The sequence below is a fragment of the Corvus kubaryi genome, unplaced genomic scaffold (genome assembly GCF_017639235.1).
Source record: "Corvus kubaryi isolate FWS band 111438036 unplaced genomic scaffold, C.kubaryi_AGA036_p1.0 37308, whole genome shotgun sequence".
Classification (NCBI taxonomy): domain Eukaryota; kingdom Metazoa; phylum Chordata; class Aves; order Passeriformes; family Corvidae; genus Corvus; species Corvus kubaryi.
In genome coordinates, this window is record NW_024581096.1 from 2060044 (window position 1) to 2080482 (window position 20439).

At 37.9% G+C, this 20439-nt stretch overlaps 1 protein-coding gene across 3 annotated transcripts in view; it reads right to left on the reverse strand.

The window, feature by feature from the left end:
• The window catches only part of SREK1 (splicing regulatory glutamic acid and lysine rich protein 1), a 36548-nt gene extending 21154 nt beyond the window's left edge, over window positions 1-15394 (reverse strand). Inside the window, exons 1-5 of one of the 3 annotated variants that reach the window (XM_042028232.1) lie at window positions 15286-15394; window positions 9653-9786; window positions 2326-2449; window positions 1923-2038; window positions 448-612 (exon numbers count right to left, since the gene is read on the reverse strand). In XM_042028232.1, the coding sequence (XP_041884166.1) occupies window positions 448-612; window positions 1923-1985 (228 nt within the window). In that variant the 5' untranslated portion in view covers window positions 1986-2038; window positions 2326-2449; window positions 9653-9786; window positions 15286-15394. Of the gene's footprint in view, window positions 1-447; window positions 613-1922; window positions 2039-2325; window positions 6987-9652; window positions 9787-14946 lie in introns of all 3 variants that reach the window. The other 2 variants (XM_042028231.1, XM_042028230.1) reach the window with 2 other exon arrangements.
• Between the last annotated feature and the right edge of the window lie 5045 nt (window positions 15395-20439).

A 20439-nucleotide genomic window follows, 5' to 3' on the forward strand; every position in this document is an offset into this window, starting at 1 on the left:
CAGCAGTCAAAAAACCCAAAATGTAATACTTAAATTGCTATTAGTCAAAAGCAAATATTTTTCAATTAATCCAATCACCTCTTGAAAATCCAAGCTGCTGACTGAAATATATTTATGCTAATTTTGCAACTTCCAGTAGGACACATTATTCCATCTTACTGTACCTATGCAACTGTACTGTGCCCTGGAGGACAGCTACCACAATCTCATGACTTCTGAGGATTGCTCATCTAATATAACCAAACCGTACACTTAATCAACACACACAATTAGGTTTCTTTAATTCACCTTTGGTTTCTCTGGTATTCTGACAATTAGGGAGTTTTGTTTAAATTCATGTTGTCATTAACTAATGGGAACTCTTTAACATGTAAGATTAGAATTCACAGATTACATTTTCACATCTTCTGTTAGTATTTCCACAACACAAAAACGAAGAAAAGCTACCTGGGAATTCAAGTTTCCAACATAGACTGTTCTCCTGATTTCATCAATTTTGGATGGATCTACATTTCCCATAATTGGTGGTTGTGGTATTTCTCCCAGTGCTGTAATGTTAGGGTCCAGTGCTGCTGCCGGTATAGCCCCTAAGGTACCAAGTGAAACACCAAGCTGGAAAACACAAGCACAGAATACACTTTGCAGCCAAGCACCTGTTAAAGATATTCTACTTCTTAATACTTGTTTGCCTGGATGCGTTTCTGCAAAAACAGATGTAATGAATATAAGCAATACTTTAAGGTCACAGCACTTCACCTTTTTTTACAGAAGAAAAATCTACCCAGAAGTAAGTTTCATAGTTAAGGTATTCTGTGAGTTATTATTTAATATCTTATCAAAGAGATCTGGACAGGGATATATATTAATTACAAAACATACAGGCCCTAATGCTTAAGAGTCACTCAAATTGAGTATGATTCTTTCAGACACTGCTAGTAGTCTCATTTTTTTTAAACCAGATGAGTGATTTTCAATAGCTGAGATTTTGCCCAGCAAGGGAAGAAGGGAATTTCTAGTGCTCAGGGCCACTTAAGGGACACATAAAGTGTCTTTTGGAAAAATGAATCACCCCGGACAAGATTAATTACAGTTGAAATGCAAAGAATATTCCATCCAAGTTCCTCCCCTTATACCTAGAGAATGAGAAAAATACAGCTCTCATGTTTGGAACTGAAAGTGAAAACTCTCCTGTAAAACGTTATAAAAAGTCACTTAAAAAGCACTACAAAATTGGTGCACTGACTTCCAGGTTTGAATTCTCTTGACCCAAAAAGCAACTGCTTTTTCAAGAAATGAATTTTCTAAAAAGCGTGGGGAATTCTTAACAAGCCATCGGTACCATTTTTTATGTAACAAAGGAAAAAACTACTCTATTTTAACCTTAAATTTTCCTTCAATAAACCACAGCAGCTCGCTGATGTCAAGAAAGGCTTACAGAGGCAAAAGGGAATGGAGCAAAAATAACAGAACCAAGCTCCTCTACTTTTTGTAGTGAAAACATTGTTAGACAGAGTCTAACAGTCAAAAATCTTGCTGTAGAGATATCAAGAGAAGTCTCTACTTCAGCTTTCAATATTCTGAAGAACTCGTGTCAATGTAACTTAGGTTTTAATGAATTTCTTGTCAGTGGATAACTACCACTGTACCAAATTAATGGCCCTACGGGGCAGGACAGCCATTAAAATGAACAAGAACCAAAACCAGTATTCACCAGTATTCCAGTAGTATTTTGGAAAACACTACTCTGAAAGACCCTAGAAAGGTAGCACACAGACATCTTCTGATCAATCCTTAGAAGACTCACCACAGCTAAACCCTCACTGCAACATCCATGGACCAAATAGTCCTTGTTCCCTGAACACAGAAAAGGCTACCAAGAACAGAGGAAACCAGAAATTATATAGACACTGAATTTTACTTACTGTAGTCAGAGGGGTTGGTGTAGGTATGGGAAGCAACCCTGCACCAGGCATCAGACTTGTCATAGTAGGAGCAGGCGCCAATAGAGAGAGGGCTTTGGCTTCATCTGGGATTTTACCTGAAGAAGCAAATTAAAGCATTACACAGAGTTGGAACACTAGACAGATGTTACTCTTTCTATGATTTTACAATTACCCTTGCATTAAAAAATGTAATAAATAACAATGAATCTATCTACCAGATCCTTACAAAGAAACAAATATCTTAAGTTTTTCCTTTTACCCTGCTCTATTAGGAAAAACAAAAGTGAGCAAAACTTCAAAGACTAGCAATCTCATTAATGGATTATTATTTTAAAAACTGAATAATGTATATAATTATTTAACACTTTGAGCTATGGGTCACCTGTACTGGAAACTTAACGTTCATGAACCAAACGATATCAAGCATGGACGCTTTCCCAGGGCGGTGTTTTCGCGGTGATCGAAAGTTGTTTTACACATGACAACCGTTCGTGTTGGCTGCATCACTAATAGCACACAGAACATCAGATACAGAAAAGAAGAACATTTTTTAAAGTTTAATCCCCAGAAATGGCAAATAACCAAATCAGTAAAAGAAAGAAAACCAAAAAAAAGGGGGGGAAAAAAAGAAAAAGAAAAAAACAAAGTATGTGCTAACTGAAATTTGTGCTTTTCTTTATTCCTCTGGTGCTACCTACTCAGAATGTAAAAATAAATAAAACATAAAATAATAAACTACTGAACTACTGTGACTGCACACAATACATACTACAAGTGAAGTTGAAGGTGGAGGAAGGAAGAGTAGAAAAAAAACTAGATTTGTACTGTCTCACATTCTAGGCCACCTCAGTTTATCTGAAACTGCTAAGTTAAATCTAAATTTACAGAGATTGAAGAAAATCATAACTGATCAGGCTAACCAAGCTCTATGTCCCCAAAATATGTACTTCATGCTATTTCAACCTGATCATAGGCCTCCTATCATGCCTGAAGTTTAAGTAATAACTAATCTGAATTAAATGTAGGTTTCACTCAATGTTAGTCATGATTAGACTACTAAATGAACCCCCCAAAAATCTCCAAAAATCAAAAGATTAATAGTTAAACAACTATGATTACAATTAAATGTACATTTTAAATTCAAAACGCAAAGGGATTAAAACTGGTACAAACATTAAACACTGAACTAAAAAACTGCTGCAAGAAGTTCTGATTACACTAGGTATTTATGATCTGTTCAAAATTACTGGCATAACTGTATATATGCTAACCAACTGAGCCCTTTGGTATAACCCCATGGACCTAAATAAAGTAAATGCTCTTATTTAATCGTTGTTATAACAGTCAAGTAATAGATAAAAGCTGTGCCAGTGGTTTCCTGCCTTGATTCAAATTGCACATTTCAACTACAAAATGCCTAAATTCAAAATTTAAAGATTAATATATATTCTTATCAAAAGGAAAATTTGAGGTAAGTTTCAAAATACCATGCAGGTTCAGTGATGAGAGTTCCAACTGACACCACAGAAAACATACTACTTTAAAAAATGAAAAGAAACAAGTGCTGCAAACCTGCTCTACAGATCTGCAGCTAAGTCTGGGTTACAGCTGGATATGACCAAAGGACAAAACAAATCTAAATGAAACTTAATTTATATGTATCATGGGTGGAACAGAACAGATAAAATAACAGTATCCATTTTTTTTTCATGCTTCCTATTTACATTTATTTTATTTATGTTAAATTTTGAGACACCTTTCTCCTTAACATGTAAGAAGGAAACCACTTGATTTTCCTATCTAAGGGAGAAAAATAGGAAAATTGTTAGCAATTAGAGGAGTTAACTGTGCAATAATGACTTCCAGGGCTTTTTAAACAAATACGCATGAATCTAAGCCACCATCACAATGTTCAGCACTCTTTACAGATCTTGTTTTGAAGTTGGGCATGCAATGAGAGGTGTACCTGATTTGCCTGACTGCTCAAAAACATCAGGTATTTTGTGAACCCTGCCTAATATGCAGGCCTACAAATAGGCTTTTGAATATACAGTTCCAGCAGATGTACATGCAAATTAGGCATAGAATTATGTACCAGTTCTTCTGAAAAGTGAAATATTTAAGTTTTTTCAAATGACTAATGAACCAGAACTTATCCTGAACAGTGAGCATCTTGCAGTTAACCAGACACTCATGCAGGTTTCTATAAATCAGGAAACATGGCACAATTAAATCCAATGGCAGAAATGGCTCTAAAAGTGGTGCATGCTAATTGAGATCTTTGGTCAGTAATGTACATAAGTATATGCCTAATTTAAGTATGCACTTACATACAGCCAATTCAATACACACTTAACTAGGTAAACTTACAAAATGCTTAGGCATTTAGTCCTTTTAAATAGGGGCTCAGTTAGGTACATAACTAAGATGGACAATGACTCAAGTTCATAAAGCAATTTAAGTAGAGGCCTAAACTTTAAGTGTACGGGTCATAGCACTGAAATAACTGAAATTATTAACTTGCTGAAATGTTGTTCAAGAAATCCACTGAACATTTCAGGTAAGTTCACCATTATAGCAGCTCACAGAATGAACAGCATGCATATGTAAATTGTAAAGTTTGCAGCATTATTTCCAGAATACTTTGGTCTTTCAACAATGTAAAGTTCTATTTTAAATACAAAATCAAGTTGGTCAGTTCCATACCACAAAGATTCATTTATTTTGTTTTCAACAATGAGAAAGGGTCTATTTCTACAGACAGAACCCTGAAAATTTGCCTGTATATGCAAAGGTACTGTCTCTTCAGAACAACTTTTCCAGCTTCTAAGACCAGGTCAAAGTTTTAAAAAATTCTAGAACACTCTTTTGGAGAAAAAAAAAAATGCAGTACTTTGAATATCTAGCTCCATATTTTTTAAACAGTTTTGAAAAACAAATCAACATATGAGTCCAAATAATCTCATGAATTAAACACTTTAAATTTTGCAGTTTTATCTCTGTGATTGTATTTGTAATGGGAATACAAGCCCACAAAACACAAGACATGCGGGTTATGACACAACAGATTAGGACAATTTAGCTTAAGAATAATACTTCATTTTTAGAACATGATATTTAAAATCTGAATAAGAATGAGGTGAAGAGATTTATTTTCTAATGAGGGAAGCAGTCAAAATAAATATGCCATATCTGTATCACATCCTTAGACAGATTTCTTAGCAGCTCTTCTGCTTAGTAATTTACAGGTTCTATGATCATTTATTTATTGATTCATCCCTTTGCAAAATGTACATATTCTCAGCATTCCCTAAAGGCATAGTTGTGATTGCTACTTTTTTGTACCATTAGTCTAAAGAACCCTAGACAACCTAGTCCATACTAGAATCAGTTCTGCTGAAGGCTAAACAGAATCATCTGCATTAAGCAAGTACTAAGCACAGTATTTTTATTCTTCAAGCGCTCAAAAGAAATTAATTTCCTACTCTTTGTAGTGATCCTATAAGGTTAACCCCCACATCCAAAAGTGCTTCTGCAGTGAATGAGTTTGCTGGTTTTAAAAATACTAAAGAGTTCACAATCTACTTTAAACATTAAAAAGAAGTCATTATTTTCCTGCTATTTTACATCAGTGAAACATGTAGACTTAGAAACAAAATAACTTTTATGTGGTCCAACTCATGAATCTTAGTGGATTTAGCAGAAGTGAATAAAGAGATTACAGCTACTGGCAATTACAACTGCCACAGCAAAATCCAACAAAGATCATGAATCAAAGCTCTTCCCAGCTGCAGTGCAGAGCCTGGTGAAAAGAGTGAAACCAAGAGCTCCCAGTGCAGCTGGCTGGGAAGAGCAATGCCTGAGGACTATACACACCACTTTGTTCACCATTTCTGTTTCAGGGCTTCCGTTTCACAAGAAGTAAGAACATCCTTTAGGGATGAGAACCATCTCAATCACTTCAGCATGAACTACCAAGGCGTCTGAGACTGTGAGATGACTGGAAAACCACTTTTTTTTCCTGACTTTGGTGTTTTTTCTAAACCTCTTCCTGAAATCATCACCACTGGAGCATGTCAAAGTGCAATACACACACACACACACACACAGAGAACTGATTCAATCTTCCCACAAGTAACAGTGTTAAAAGACAATGTGTCTCACATAACACACTCCAACCAAAACTTCAGGCTGCATTTGTACTTATGAGTGGTAAATAGTTTTTTCTGAAAATTACAAAAAAAACCCTGATGAAATCTTACTGCCACTGACCTCACTGGAGCAAGGTTTCATCAGAAGTAAACAAATATTTCATGACATTCAATACTCACAAAAGTTCAATTTCAGAAAAAATAAATTTCAACTCATCATATTAGACATAAATAGTAAGCCTTCTTTTAAATAGCTGGTGCAACATAAAATGAAACACTCTGCTGAGGAAAAGTAGCAGAGAAATATTATGACTTTACTTTCTAAAGTTGCTTTCTCCAGATGCTAGAGTTTTAACTGTCCTTTTCCAAGATAAACTCATAAAGCACAATATATGGAAGAATACATCTCTAAATTGATGAATTTTTCACTATTCCTGTCTTCTGACATAATGTACTTATCTGTTAAATTTAGATGCTTAAACATATTCCACATCAAATTTATCCTTAATTCAGAGCATTAAAAACTAATCATATTCTAAATTCTCTGTATACCATCCACCATTCATAAGCAGCTTCAAGTCAACTTCAAAATCAAACACTGTGAACCCTTTACAAACATCATTTTACAGAACTGAAGTACCAGTTCACAAGTACAAGGGAAAGAGATTTAACAGAACAAAACAAAAAAGGGACAAAATAAAATAAAAATAAAAGAAACAAAGGAAAGAAAGCAAAATAAAATAAAAACAGAGACAGGGCGTCCATCTTCAGCAGGCCAGACTTCGATCTCATTTCCCCCATGAAGGTTTCACTTGGCGGCAGGTTTAGTGGCATGGCAAACAATGCCTAACTCAGGCAAGTGTAACAGGTCTGCCTTGGCCAGTCTAGTCATCTAATAATGCACAAATATCACACAGAGAAAACATACAAAACCAAATTAATAGTCAAAATCCATCTACCAGATAATGTGGACATAAAATTTAGAAAGATTAGGGTGGCATCTTTGTTTAGCTTTCAACCTTTGCATTTTCAAAGTATATTTAAAGAAAAACCTACTATTACGCACACACAAAAAGTCATCTTTTCACAGCTTAATAATCTTAATTTACAGTTACATTTTTGTTAAATTGTTCATTAAATGTCACATAATTTACATTGATTTCATTCTGTAGTGATTTCCTCCTTGATTTACCACTGTTTAAATACACTCCAAATTTCAGATTTTATTCTGTTTTTTTAAAACCGGGTTTTTGGATTTCCATTTTACCTCTCCTCTATGTTCAGCTTCACGCATTACTGGCAATGCTGGCCAGTGGTATAACTTTACCTCCTGGTAGGATAAAGCCATCGCTACTTTTAAAACCCATGATCCATTCCACTGACTCCATTAACAATGTATCATATGATTTCACATAGTGAAAAACCGTTGTGCCATGGTCTCCAAAGCCATACTTACTCCACACAATAAATTCATCAGGAAGATAAATTTGTAAAAATGCACATCCTTCTATAAATGACTGATTCTGATATAAAGTTACAGGGAACAGCATTCTGACACTAAAAAAAGTGATCTCAAAACCCAATCACTTGTTCACTCAATTATGCATACACTTCTGTGGAGTCCAGAATAATTCTGCACAGTGACAATGTTTTCTCAGAAATGCCTGATCAGCAAGTTATGAATGGAATTGGAACAAGATTTGATTTATTTTGATTTCATTTATCAGAATTTTAATTTATTCTTTCATTCATAGTCTACCACAAAAGACACAGGAAAATGCAGCTTTACCTGCCTGTTGCCATATCATGTCAGGCAATGATCTCATCACAAGAAAAACACCAGAAGTGTTGTGCACTCATTAGGCAGACATCTTCCCTCTTTGGCAGTACTGAACCAGTGTTAAGATCTTATGGATGAAATATAAAACTAAGATTCTGAATAATCTTTCGTCAATTTAGTTAGGGGCAATTCTTCAATTGGAGACTCTGGTCTCCTCAGCCTCTACACAGTTTCAAGCGTATACAGCAATATTCTCTTTGTGGTTGAAGAACAAGTTAAAAATATGAAACCAAAGAGCCCCTATAACAAGACACAAAAGCAACTAAAAACCTAGGCTTTACAAAGACAAATGTATGTGCTGTATGCCCTGCCTAAGAAGGCTACAATAGCCAGTACACAGTAGGTCAATATGGCTTTTAGTAAAAGTATTTCAATAGTGTGTGAAATTTTGGAGATTTGTCAGTTCGTTAAGAACATCCCAGGTGAATACTACAGCAGCACTCCTCTCCCACTATCTAGATCACGATGCAGCAAGCACGCCAAAAAATGGTACTCTGGGACCATTGTTAACAAACTGCAGGAAGTCGATGTATTTTTTTGAACCAAAACCTGACTCTTGCAGTTAGAGATTTTACTAAGAGTATTTGTTGATCTGCTGCATTTTACGGTTCAATCACTCTATGTACTGTTGGTCATGGCAAAACAGCAACCAAGTTGAAAGTTAAGTCAGGTTCACTTCATCAGCTGGAATGATTCCACTCTAAAGAGGCAAAAGGTCCAGAACCAGTCACATGCTAAATTCCACAATGATCCCAATGAAGTCAATGGGGCTCTGCCTAACTCCATCGATATGCTTATCACAGGACCCTGCTTCATGTAACTGCATTCAAATCTACGATGCTATACTAACAACACAAACTGTCTTGTACTGAGCACATCTGTAAAAGCATGGCCTCAGAGCTAATTAAAGGAACATCTGTCAATTTAGTATTCATCAAGTATTTTATTTCATTAAGAGTTTCAAGAACATGTTATGATGAAACCATTCTAGACAGATTACTGCATGTTTAAACAGACAGCCAAAACAAAGAAAGAGTACCACTATACATAAGGGAAGTGTTTTATGGCACACAAAGTAACATTTTAAACAGTAACAAGAAGGAAAAATTGTTTATTAAAAATTAAACTAGCAGGTAAGCATTTATATTCAAACAGTATTTTGAATGCTAAGTATCTTACATTAGATGACTCTAAAATGGCCAAATGAATATATCGCATCTATAAGACAAAATCTGGATTCACTCTAAAAAAATGCAGAAATAATCAGTATCTTTAAAAAAAGCACAAATCAACAAAAACTTCACTACAGCAAAGGTGATACATTAAAATTCAAACTGCAGTGTTATTCTGTCAGGAAATTGCCTGATCTTTTCAGAGCTCCATTGACTTCAGTGAGAACTCTGTGCAAGAATACGCTTGCCAACACAAACCATAGCGAAAGGAATTATTTTCCTTTCTTTTCTTTCAAAATATGTAATAACTACGGAAACCTGACTTATAACTTGAACCAACTACCTTTTTGCTAATGCTGAAGTTCAATTAAAATGTGTAACTGGGTTTTTCTTCATTCAATTTTCAATATTGCTTCAAGGTCTTTTTTTTTCCAAATGCAATAAAATAAAGTAACAACAGAGCATCACCTTCTTACACAGAAAGCTTAAAACAATTAACAGACACAACAAAGACCAATATTATAGAAGAATGTCTAAAATACCAACCTTCTGCGCAGGGCACAACTATCAAAGCTCTGTCAATAAAAACCGTGTTAGTTAGATGCTGGGCCACACCAACACTCGATGCTTCACGAAACTTAATATAACATACTTTGGAGGAAAAAGCAAGAGGTGCGTTGCTGCAAGATAAAAGGAAAAAATAACAATTAGTCATAATTGCATGCATGCATTTTTAACTATTATTCCTTATGGAAGAAAAGGTTTTAGACTTCCTAGAAAAGGAAGCCTACAGTATGGAAATCTACTAACTTGCCAACTTGCTATATCAGTGAAAAAAGCATGGAGTAGCACCGCCCGCTTTTTAATGAAAATTTACATAAGCCAAAATCACTAACAAGATGAATTTTCTTGTATTACCTGGCTACACAACATTCAATAGTACATTTCAAATCACTATTTTAAGGAGCATATTTACCTGACAATTACAATTGCCAAGGAAATTTTTTTTTTTTTTTTTCTGAAAACAATCTTTGTTTCGGAAAGTCAAACAACAAACCCTGGGTCCTTCAGACTGTAGCCTGTAATAATCAATATTCTTTCTCTGGCTTTCACAAAAGCAGTTTTATTAATTCTTACTAAGATAAAAGCAGTTCTTGAGAGAGCTTTCAAATACTGGGTCTTAGCTGAGTAATGTAACAAAAACGTTTTTTATCATTTGCCTAAGTTTGGCATAGTGTAGCATTGAGTAACACTGGAGCAAGTAGCAGCAACTCACCATTTGGCTACAAAAGGGAAGAAATTTGCAACTCACTTTTCCATTACGCAGTATGCCAACAGAGAACATGTAAACATTGCAATCTTGATCAAAACTACATAAGTTTGCTTTAAAAATTGATTCCCTAGTCAAAGTTTGTAATCTTTATACGAGCAGCTTATTTCTTCACACAAAGGAAGTACAGGTAAAATCTTCAAACAGAGAATACAATAGTTATTAATAGGTATTGCTGCAATATCAGCAATTTTCATTTGAAACCATGGAAAAAATGCCACACAGACTGTTTCACCCTGATCCGGTCTCAACCAAAATGGAAACACTTGTCAAACTTCTGGAAGCACCAGCAGCAGTTCAAGTTTAACACAACTCATCCTGCAGTCCCTTCGAATTCCAAGCAGGTACTTCCCCAGTTATTCTGTGGAATTGTATTATACTTCAGTATTTAAATACAAATCAAAAGTTTAAGACACATTATCCCATCATATTAACTACAAAAATAAACCAAGAATGTAAGCCTGAGGCAGGCAGACTAGTATGTTTTTGGCTACCAGAATAGTAGAACCAATGTTTATCTAGAGACAGCCAAATTCAGAATGGCATTCAGAAAGACCTATGATGGAAAACTCTGGAAGAACAGACAACACTGCTGAGGAAAAACTAAACAGGAGTGGGAGACACATAAACATGAAAGTCAACTTCATAAAATTTGGAAAAATATTACAAGATGACTACATTTCTTCTGCCCACTTTATTTATTTGCAGCGGCTAATGTTTTCACAGTTTCAAGTTTCCACATTCAGGAAGGAAATAACTGCATGGAATAGCTTCTGAGTCAGCTGTAAGGTCTTGGCTGAGACTAGTTTCCAGCATCAGAGGCGACAGCCAGCTGTGACTTTTTCAGTACTTGACTTTTCAGTACATTTACCACAAAGACTTCTATGGCCACAAGCAGTTTTTTATTTGGTTTGGTTTGTCGGGAGAGAGGATTCGAAGGGGAGGGAGGAGAGGGTGTCTTGGGATTTTTTGTTGCCATGGTTTGGAGTTTGCTTGTTTCTTTTTTAAATATACCCATTAGTGTTATAACCCAAATAGCTGAAGCCACCAATGAAGGTTCTGTGGTCCACACTGTTGAAGACTTCTAATGTCTCCTGGGCTTTTTTCCTTTTTTGTTTTCATTGCCAACTCAAGAATATAATTATGCTCCAGGCAGTTTCAGACCCCACAATAATACTTAAAATTTTAACATCTATAGAGCCTGCACTGACAAGTGTGTTTTTGTAAGATTTACTCTTCTGTATTTCCTAATTTGGAACACAAAAGCTATGTGGAAAGTATGTTAAAAAATATCAAATGTCTGAACACTGGTGCAAATGAGGCTCTACAAACATGCCTTGGTACCAAGTGTTTTCCAAAGGTTAGGAAGGAGAAGTTCTCTATAAGGAGAGCATCTCTACTAAAAACACATCAAAGTTGCACCTACATCAAGGGAAACTATTAAGATCTAAGTGATCTAAAATTATAGAAGGTTTAACAGTGACCGAGTCCTCTCCTTTTATGAAGTGGGCCTCCAAAATCCTCCCATCAGGCTTCCTAAGAAGACTTTTCTAAAACAGTAAAGTCCTATTCTAATTCCTTTTGTTGCTTTTATTTTGCTAACCTTTACTGAGGCTGAATTGAGGGAGACACATGATCTTTTTCCTAGGTTACACAGCATTGATGTCCAAAAGCAACTCCTACATCTCTGATTCAAAGTTACTAAAAATCCAGTTAGTCTCTTTAGGGGAAAAAAATTAAGAAGAAATAAATATTTAAATAGTATTTGGACATTTCTGACATTTTTGCTTCCCTTTGTAGGAAGACAGTAACATGCATCTCCTAACAGGATAAAAATCAACAGAAATATTTCCTAAGAATGATGTATTCAGAAATCTATGGTAAAAAAAAAAATCTAAGAAAGGCTACAAAACATTTCTCTAACTGCACAAACTTTCTTAGGCGGGGCAGGGGGGTGGGGTGTGTGAGGTGTGGAGAACATGACAGAAACTATTAACTTTTTAAAATAGAATGTTACAGAATAATTGCGCAGATCAGTTTAAACAAGGTTGTGTGTGTTTTGCCTCAAAGGCCTCACCTACATTGCTGTCACTGCAGGATATAACAATGTCTATTTACTAGACCATACAGATGACGAGTCTTTGTCTCAGATGAGATGTCCCTTTTCTCAGTTAAGTGAAGGTGGCCCATCCACCTGTGTCAGAATGGGTAAGGTATACAAGTGAGAGTGACTTGCATGGCACCCCTCAATGCTAAACTTGGCTTTGCCCAAATACTCTGGTTCATGAACCAGAACACCGTTAGGCTCCAAACCTCACCGCCAAGGTCTGGTATGGCACGTGTCTCCGCCTCTCGACGCCTACTGGGTTGCAACCAGAGCGGAGCTTCCTGGTGGCAGAACAGAGGCCAATCCTTGCCCTTGACTACGGGAGGGTTGTGACCAATCAGCCCATCACCCAACTTCTGTTTAAACCAAAAGTTTATTCTCAAACAGTGTTCTAGCTTCCAAGACCACTCCAGACTACTCAGAAGCAAGCACTGTTACACAGCAGGTCTTTCCAAACCTAATAGAGACAGTTTGTGACTTCCTGCTTTCAAACAACTCATTCTGCAAAAACCCAATTGTTGCTCAGTAAGTTTTTCAGCATTTAACTGCTCAAAAATCCTCTTAAGGCCACATTTGAAGGCTCATCGCTACACATGTAATTTTGAAGACTACCCTGAAAGGCAGACTTCAACCGGGCGATAAGTGTATCACAAAAGCATGTCTGGGACCCAGAATACAACTTCAGGTGTCACTGGTGTCTTGCTAAACTGGAAAACACCACCAAGCTGTTGTGTCGGTGGCTGGCATACTGAAGTACATACCCAAGGCAAAAGACCTGTCACATCATGGAAACCAGCTTCAGATTTTAACTGTACTTCAAACTGATAGTGATATATGTTTTCTTTGGGACACCTTTGCTTCCAATCTACTTGCCAATGAAATACTGTTTTCTGAATTCATCACAATGTTATTTAAATACATTTTCAGAAAGTCAACAGGAGGCACTTCTTTTTTTGTTTCTAAGGAAGGGCATTAGAGTAAATACTTAATTTTCTCCCAAGGTAACAATTTAGAAGTCAGTTCAAGTGTCCAGAAGTATGAGGCAAGGAAATCCATACTTCTAACATTTGTGCATAAATAACTGTAAATAAAACCAAGAGTTACAACAAGCAATCACAATCCTGCACCCTATGTCTGAAAACTGAATTCATCAGCATTATGACCTTGACTTCCCAAGTGAATCCCTACTATGGTACTGGATTTTAGTATTTTATGTGTATATACACTCTGGCAAATTTGTACACAGTGGCACAAACATTATCTGTGTATGAATGTCAATAAAGTCCCCATTTCCCTTAAAACCTGTTATATAGCCTAGTGAAAGATAAAAACAACAGCTGTAACAAAAAAATGTATTCAGTCAAGAGAATACCCAAAGCACAAAGAATCAACTACGGAACAAGTCCAGGACAAAGCCCTAGAAAACTGTATAAAAATCCACCACATAGCTATCAGTAAGGCTGTTTTAAGTGTATCTTGACATATGAAATACTTTTTTTTCTGAATGGCTAGTATTCAAACATATTCTGATGTAATGCAGCTACATAAAAACTGGTTAATACCAACTTTTTGCTATTCTCTTTTGCAAATCGAAGTTTTGTTGGCCTGAACATCTTTGTATTAAAGTTCATGTATTGCGATGCTAATAACGCCCTCTCCTTTCCAATAGTCCGATTTAATTTTTCTAAGAAAAGACAAGGTTTGAAAGGGCACATTCGTTATTCACTTCCCAGTACAACTGCTGGCTTGAGAGAACGTGTTTCATTTACACCCCCTTTTCTGCTGACCAGCGTGTTCTCGTGAGAGGCAACATTGTTATTTTGAGAGCCCCAGCATCTCCCAGCCGAGCGCACCCCTCGCACGCCGCTGACACCACGCGAACCGTTATAATTTAGGGACAGTTGTGACGTCCGTGATTAATTTACTGCTTAAGTCTTACTGGGGGCAACTCAGCGCACAAGGCAGGGCAGGTTCCTCCCATCTGCATAACCTCAGCTACTTTGGCTTCTGTTCGAACGGCGCCTTTTCAAAGCACTATGCCTTTCGAACAGAAGGGGGAAAAATGAAATAGAATAAAGGCAGTCAGGCGAAGGCGGGCCTGGGACTCCCCGGTCTAGCTCGCCCGCACCGAGACTAGGAGAGGAGAGAGGTAGGCCAGAGCAAGCGGGTTTTCAGGAAAGGGGGAACAGGGCCGGCGCCGCCATCTTAAGTGCGGGCGCAGCGCCTTCCCCGCCGCTCCGACCATACAAAGGGGAGGGACCACGTGACGCCCGCCGAGTGCCCGCACTCAAAATGGCGTGTCTGGCCTCCTGCCTCTGCCCTTCCCGCCACCCCCGGCCCTTCCGCGCCTCTTCTTCATCCCTAGTCTCCGGCGCTGCGGAGGGTGGCACGGGCCCCACTTACTCCGGGGGATAGAGACGCAACTCCTCGATATCACCCAGGAAGCCGAAGAGCGTCCGCATCTGCTCGCTGGTCACGGCCGAGGAGAGGTTCGTGACCTGGATGACGGACGTGGGGCCCAGGGGGAAGCCCAACGGGACTCCGATCCCGCTGCTGTTCATCATGGCTGCGCCTGCCCGGCCTTACCGCGCGCACCCGGGGGTGCAGGCCCGCCCACCGAGAAGGGCGCGCGCCACCGGCCGGAGGGGCCCCGCGGGCGGGCGCTCTAGCAGCGCACTCGACTGCTCCCAGAAGATGTCTCGGACGGGCGGGCGGCCCCTGCCGGCGGGGCCTCGGGCTCACCCGCGGCGTGGAGATCGCTCGCTTCCCCAGGAGCCGCTTCCCCAGGAGCCGCCTCATATGGAGCCGGCCGGGCCGCCTGGCATAGGGCGGGACCGGCGCGGGGCCCAGGCCCCGCCCAGGAAGAGGCGCGAGCCGGGGGGGGCTGTCCCTGCCGCTCGCTGGTGCGCGCGCGCCGCGGCCCTGGCGAGCCTGTGGGCGGCTCGGGCCCTTCAGGGGCGAGGCCGCGGAGGAAAATGAGATTTCCCGTTTAAATGCGCGTTTGGTGGCCAAGTTCAGTGAAAGTTTAATCACCCTAGGGAATAAGCCTTTGAACACAGCCTATGTCTAAACAGGAAGGGCTTGTAATAGAACGGGTTGTAAATGGTTCTGTTACAAATTGACTGCAAATCTATCCCAATGAAATTGATGTTGCCTGCAGTTGTAGTTCAAGTTCTCCTTAGAAATTATATTGGCTGGAGAAAATGAGGCTGAGCGCTTCGTGTGTGGGTGATCACTATTAAGGATCAAACTGCAGTCTTCTCTAGTGATAACAGGTGTGCATCTTGGCACTGAAAGGTTTAAGGCTTCAGGCTGTTCATAAGACTTTCCATTCCCCAAGCATGAGCTGAGAAGAGATTTAAGTATTTTTGAAGCTATCTGGGATGAAAAACAGTGCAAATTTGTGACAGTTCCCTGAGCAAGTAGGTCAATTGTTACAGAATCTCCATAGATAAGTCTGGGTAGTGCTTCCTTTATTAATGCTCAGTACATTACAGAAGTGTTATTCCAAGCAATTGTCAGAGATGTATTTTATTTAATAACGTTCATGAATATGTTTCAGATAGGACTTATTTTAAAATTGTTATCAGTGCACTCATTCTCTCTTTCTAAATGAAATCCATATTCCAAAAGTACAAGACTTAAATCCTTTCAGCCATTCTGGTAGCCTCTAATTATCTTGAGAGAAGCTTCCAGATATTTTGTTGTATATTGTGGAAAATGAAACTGATATTATTATTCTATAATAGGAACCATACCTAAAGTTTTCTTATGTTTTCACTAGTACATCTTATCCAAAGATGGTTAGCAGAGATGTAGAAGCTATTGCTGCTTTGAATATTTTTATCCTTTCTCCTTGCATCTCTCAGTGGAGGGTCCAAATTAAAAATGAACTCTGAAATTCACAAAGAAAAGCCTTGTGATGTCAGAACTGACTGGGATACCCTTCTTCAGGTAAAGCTTGTAACATGTGAAATTCTGAACTACTGGTTTGCTCTCCAAAAATAAAGCAAGCAAAAACAGTTTAAATTTTGTAATTGTCAGTCCCTGCCAGAGTACAAAATTAGCTTGGAAAATAAATGAATTTCTATTTCAGGAAGAATAGGGCAAAAAAATTAAACCAATCCCAGACCCCCAAAAATCTAATGCTGAAAGCTTTGGGTGGTCACACATGCTGCCACTAAAAGGCTGGAAGCAGACAATTACTATTTTAGTCAAACCATTCAGAATTTAAAGGGCTAAAGAGCACTGCCTTTCATATAATAAACCACCCCCCCCACACCCCCCCAAGCTACTTTGAAAGAAAAAGTTAAATAAAAAGGGTAGACATGCAGAAAGGGAATCATACAAGCAGTGCCCTAACATCCTCTCTCTAATCAGTGGCTAACAGACCTGCGTCTTACACACTGCTGTAGGTCTAGAGAAAACTTTGTCTGTGATCTAAGTAAATTAATAGGTGTACAAGTTTCAATTTTGCTCACCTGTTTTTACTTGTTAGTGACTGTATTTGTGCATGTAAGTAAAGCTTCAGTAAATAAATTCTTTCACCTTGCTTGTCAGGTTAACTAGCAAAGGCATTCTGCAGGCTTTTTAGAGGTAAACTGAAATTCCAGGTTACCTGCATGTAAAGCAGTGAAGTTGTTGAGTAAGAGTGACTATTAACCAATTGTCTATTTTGTGATCTTCCCATGAGGATTAAAAAGCATTTACTGGGAAATGTTAATTGCAAGTACCAGTAGAAGAATATTGGCAATTCCGAAGGAAGTTACAGTAAATGCTGTTTTAGAGGATCCGGAGAAAAGTCTTTTTCATTACAAGAAGTCACCTTTTAAGTAGACAGTAGGTGGTCTGATAGAGGTGGACTTGCTGAGTGTGCAAGGGGAGGGAACTGAAATCATGTGAGGTAAAAGAAGCATTAGAAAGCTTTCATTAGCGTTCTTTAAATGGAACCTTAAAGACTTCAAAAAGAATGTTAGCCACAGAGCTAAAAATTATTTGATAAAAATCAAATAGTTCTAAGTTTTAAGCAATTTATGAGAAGTAAAATTTAATTTCTGGTTCAACCACTCCTGTGGCACTGGTAAAACTTGCCTCTGGAAATCTAAAGCCCTTGAGACTAACGAGAAAGATCGAGCAAAGATGTACCCATGGCTGAGGAGAACCAGGTGAAAGGAATTGTTCACACACAAGATTGCAGGATGGGATGTTGGGATGTTCCTTTGAATGTTCAGGAATCTAGCCAGTGTCCTGTGAGACCACCTCTAATGATCTTTCAAAGTCATAATGTTTGGGGAGGGAGGTGTCAGCCCTAGATTCCAGATGGGAAGAAGGAGCATTGGTAAAATTAGAGGCAAATCAGCCTCACCTCAATCCCTGGGAAAGTGATGGAGCAAATTCCTCTGACAGCCATTTTAAAACATGCTAAGGACAAGAAGACGACTGGGAGTTGTGAGTATGGATTTATAAAGAGAAGACTGTGCCTGACCTGGTAGCCTTCTGCTGCCATGAAATGACTGGCTCATGAATGAGGGGAGAGCAGCTAATACTGTTTATCTTGACTTTCTCAAGACTTTTGTTACTTTGTCCCATAACAAATCCCTTGAAGTATTTTTCTCTGACTGTCCTTTCGAAAGCAGTACTCGAATGCCACTAAAAGCCAATATATTTGTACAGCCTGTGCTGCCTAAGTTGTTTTCACACATAGTAACTTTACACCAGTTTCCTTATTGTATAACCAAAATGTCAATGTTTTGTGTAGATTAGTGATGCAGAGCACAGGAAACCAATTTCTCTTCTACGGCATGAATGTTCTTTCTCTTGTGAATTAATCAAGAGGCATAGTCTTCAAATGCCAGTCTCCTACTACTCATAGTAGACTGCCAGTACAAGCTGACTGCTGATAATACTCCTATTTTATGTTTTTGCTCAGACACGTGCTCCAGTTTCACAGACATATGTTCATACATCAGATTAACTTGAACTAACTTTCAAATACAGACTAACCAGAAAATGTTAACTTCATAACATTTCACAGACAACAGACTTTATTTTAAACTCCAGCAGATACACAGTGCTTCCCAAGTACAAGGACTGGCTTTCATCCCCTTCCCATTGTTACACCTTTCAGGTTTATTAGCTCTTGTTTTTGTGTATGCCTTAGTATAATTTATGGAGTTTTTTAAAAAAGACTCATGTAGAACAGAAAAACATCTTACAGAAAATAAACTCTTAGATCTGTGTAGTAATCCCCAATCCACCATATCTGTAATCCCCAAAATTATATAAAATTATTTGAAAAGAAATTATAAGACCAATTTTATATACCTACCCAGAAAAATTATAAAAATATTTTTCCCAGATAAAATTTCTAGAGTAGTAATTGTTTTCCCCAGATGAAAGTTTATCTGGAAATCTTAAAATCCTGCCTATAATGAGATTAATAGATGAATGCTACATGGTCAATGTAAGCAGTTGAAACCAGTTTAAACCTCCTGCCTCTGGATGGCAGTCAGCTGTAAAAGTTAGCATTGGTAAACTGAAACAGCTGTGAGATTTCTGCATCTGCTTTTTATCTGTTTTATAGCAAACACATGAAAAGATTTAGGATTTAGCATAGCACTATCCATTAGAAGAGTCATATTAGCAACTCTAATGTTTTACAGTGACATTCTTCTCCCCATAAAATTGCTTGTATCAAAGATGGAGTACTTTTTCTTGCCTTACAATTATTTTTAAACTTACTTCAAAATAAGATGAGGGAGTTAGCTGACAGAGATAGTGTTGTTAACTCTGAATCTCCAAGTACATATTAACAAAGGAGGAGTATCTCCACCATTGAGAGACCGGGAAAATGCACAAAAGTGGTTTAAGATTTGAGAATCTTCATGTGAGAACAGATTCTTCATCCAGTTACATTTCAGGGCAGCATTTCTTCAGTCACTTATGAAATCCAGTATCTGTTCTGCAGACAACGCTTCTTAGATTACAGAAGCATTTTTCTTCAAAAGGGGATTTTAGAAAACCCTTTTTTTAAAGCTATATAAAAGTCTACATATCAGTAGATAAACTAACAGTTTTATGATAAACTTTTAATACCCATATGTGTGACAATGTATGTGTTGGGAAAGGAAATGTAAAAACTCGGCTTTTAATTTTTTTTTTTTTAATTAAATTCAGTGTCTGCTAGGAGATCTGCTACTTGCTGTTTTTGTGGCAGGACGTGCAATTGGAACTGTTTGGGTAAGTGCCCACTGGAGCGCAAAAAGTACCTTTTTTCTTTGCTCTGAGGTTACCCTGCTGGGAATCACAGCGTGTAATTTTACATAAGGGGAAGCTGTTTTTAAATCTCAACAAAACCTGTCTGAACAAGGTAATTCAAAGGTGTTGAATAGAAAATTCTGGAATTCACTGGGGTGCATTTCTTCTCCTTTCCAGCCAGATTTTGTAGGAGCAGGGCAAGATCTTTTCTTCAAGGCAGAAGAATATAATAAAACCTTTATAATGATGAAGTTTGAAAACTGCAGTATAACTTGGTGCAGATAAACATTAATGTTTTACTTCCAACTTTTATTTGAAAGTGGCATAAAATAGGCATTATTACAACATGAAGTGAGTTTGGTAAATAGTAACGCTAAAAAAAATTTTTGATGTCTTTAGATGTCTTAAAATATAAGCACATAATGATTAAAACTGTAATAGATTATCTACATTTGCAGTTAAAAAACACCACACATCGCTTACTGCAGGATCAGAAAATCACACAGTGTATTTTCATAAAATTAAAATGCAGCAGAAAAAAAAATTGTTCAAGTGTTTTATCTGTTTGGAGGCTTCCAGCATGGTTTCTAACTCTTGCATGCATCAACTCCAGCCTCATCAGTCATTGCTCATGACAGT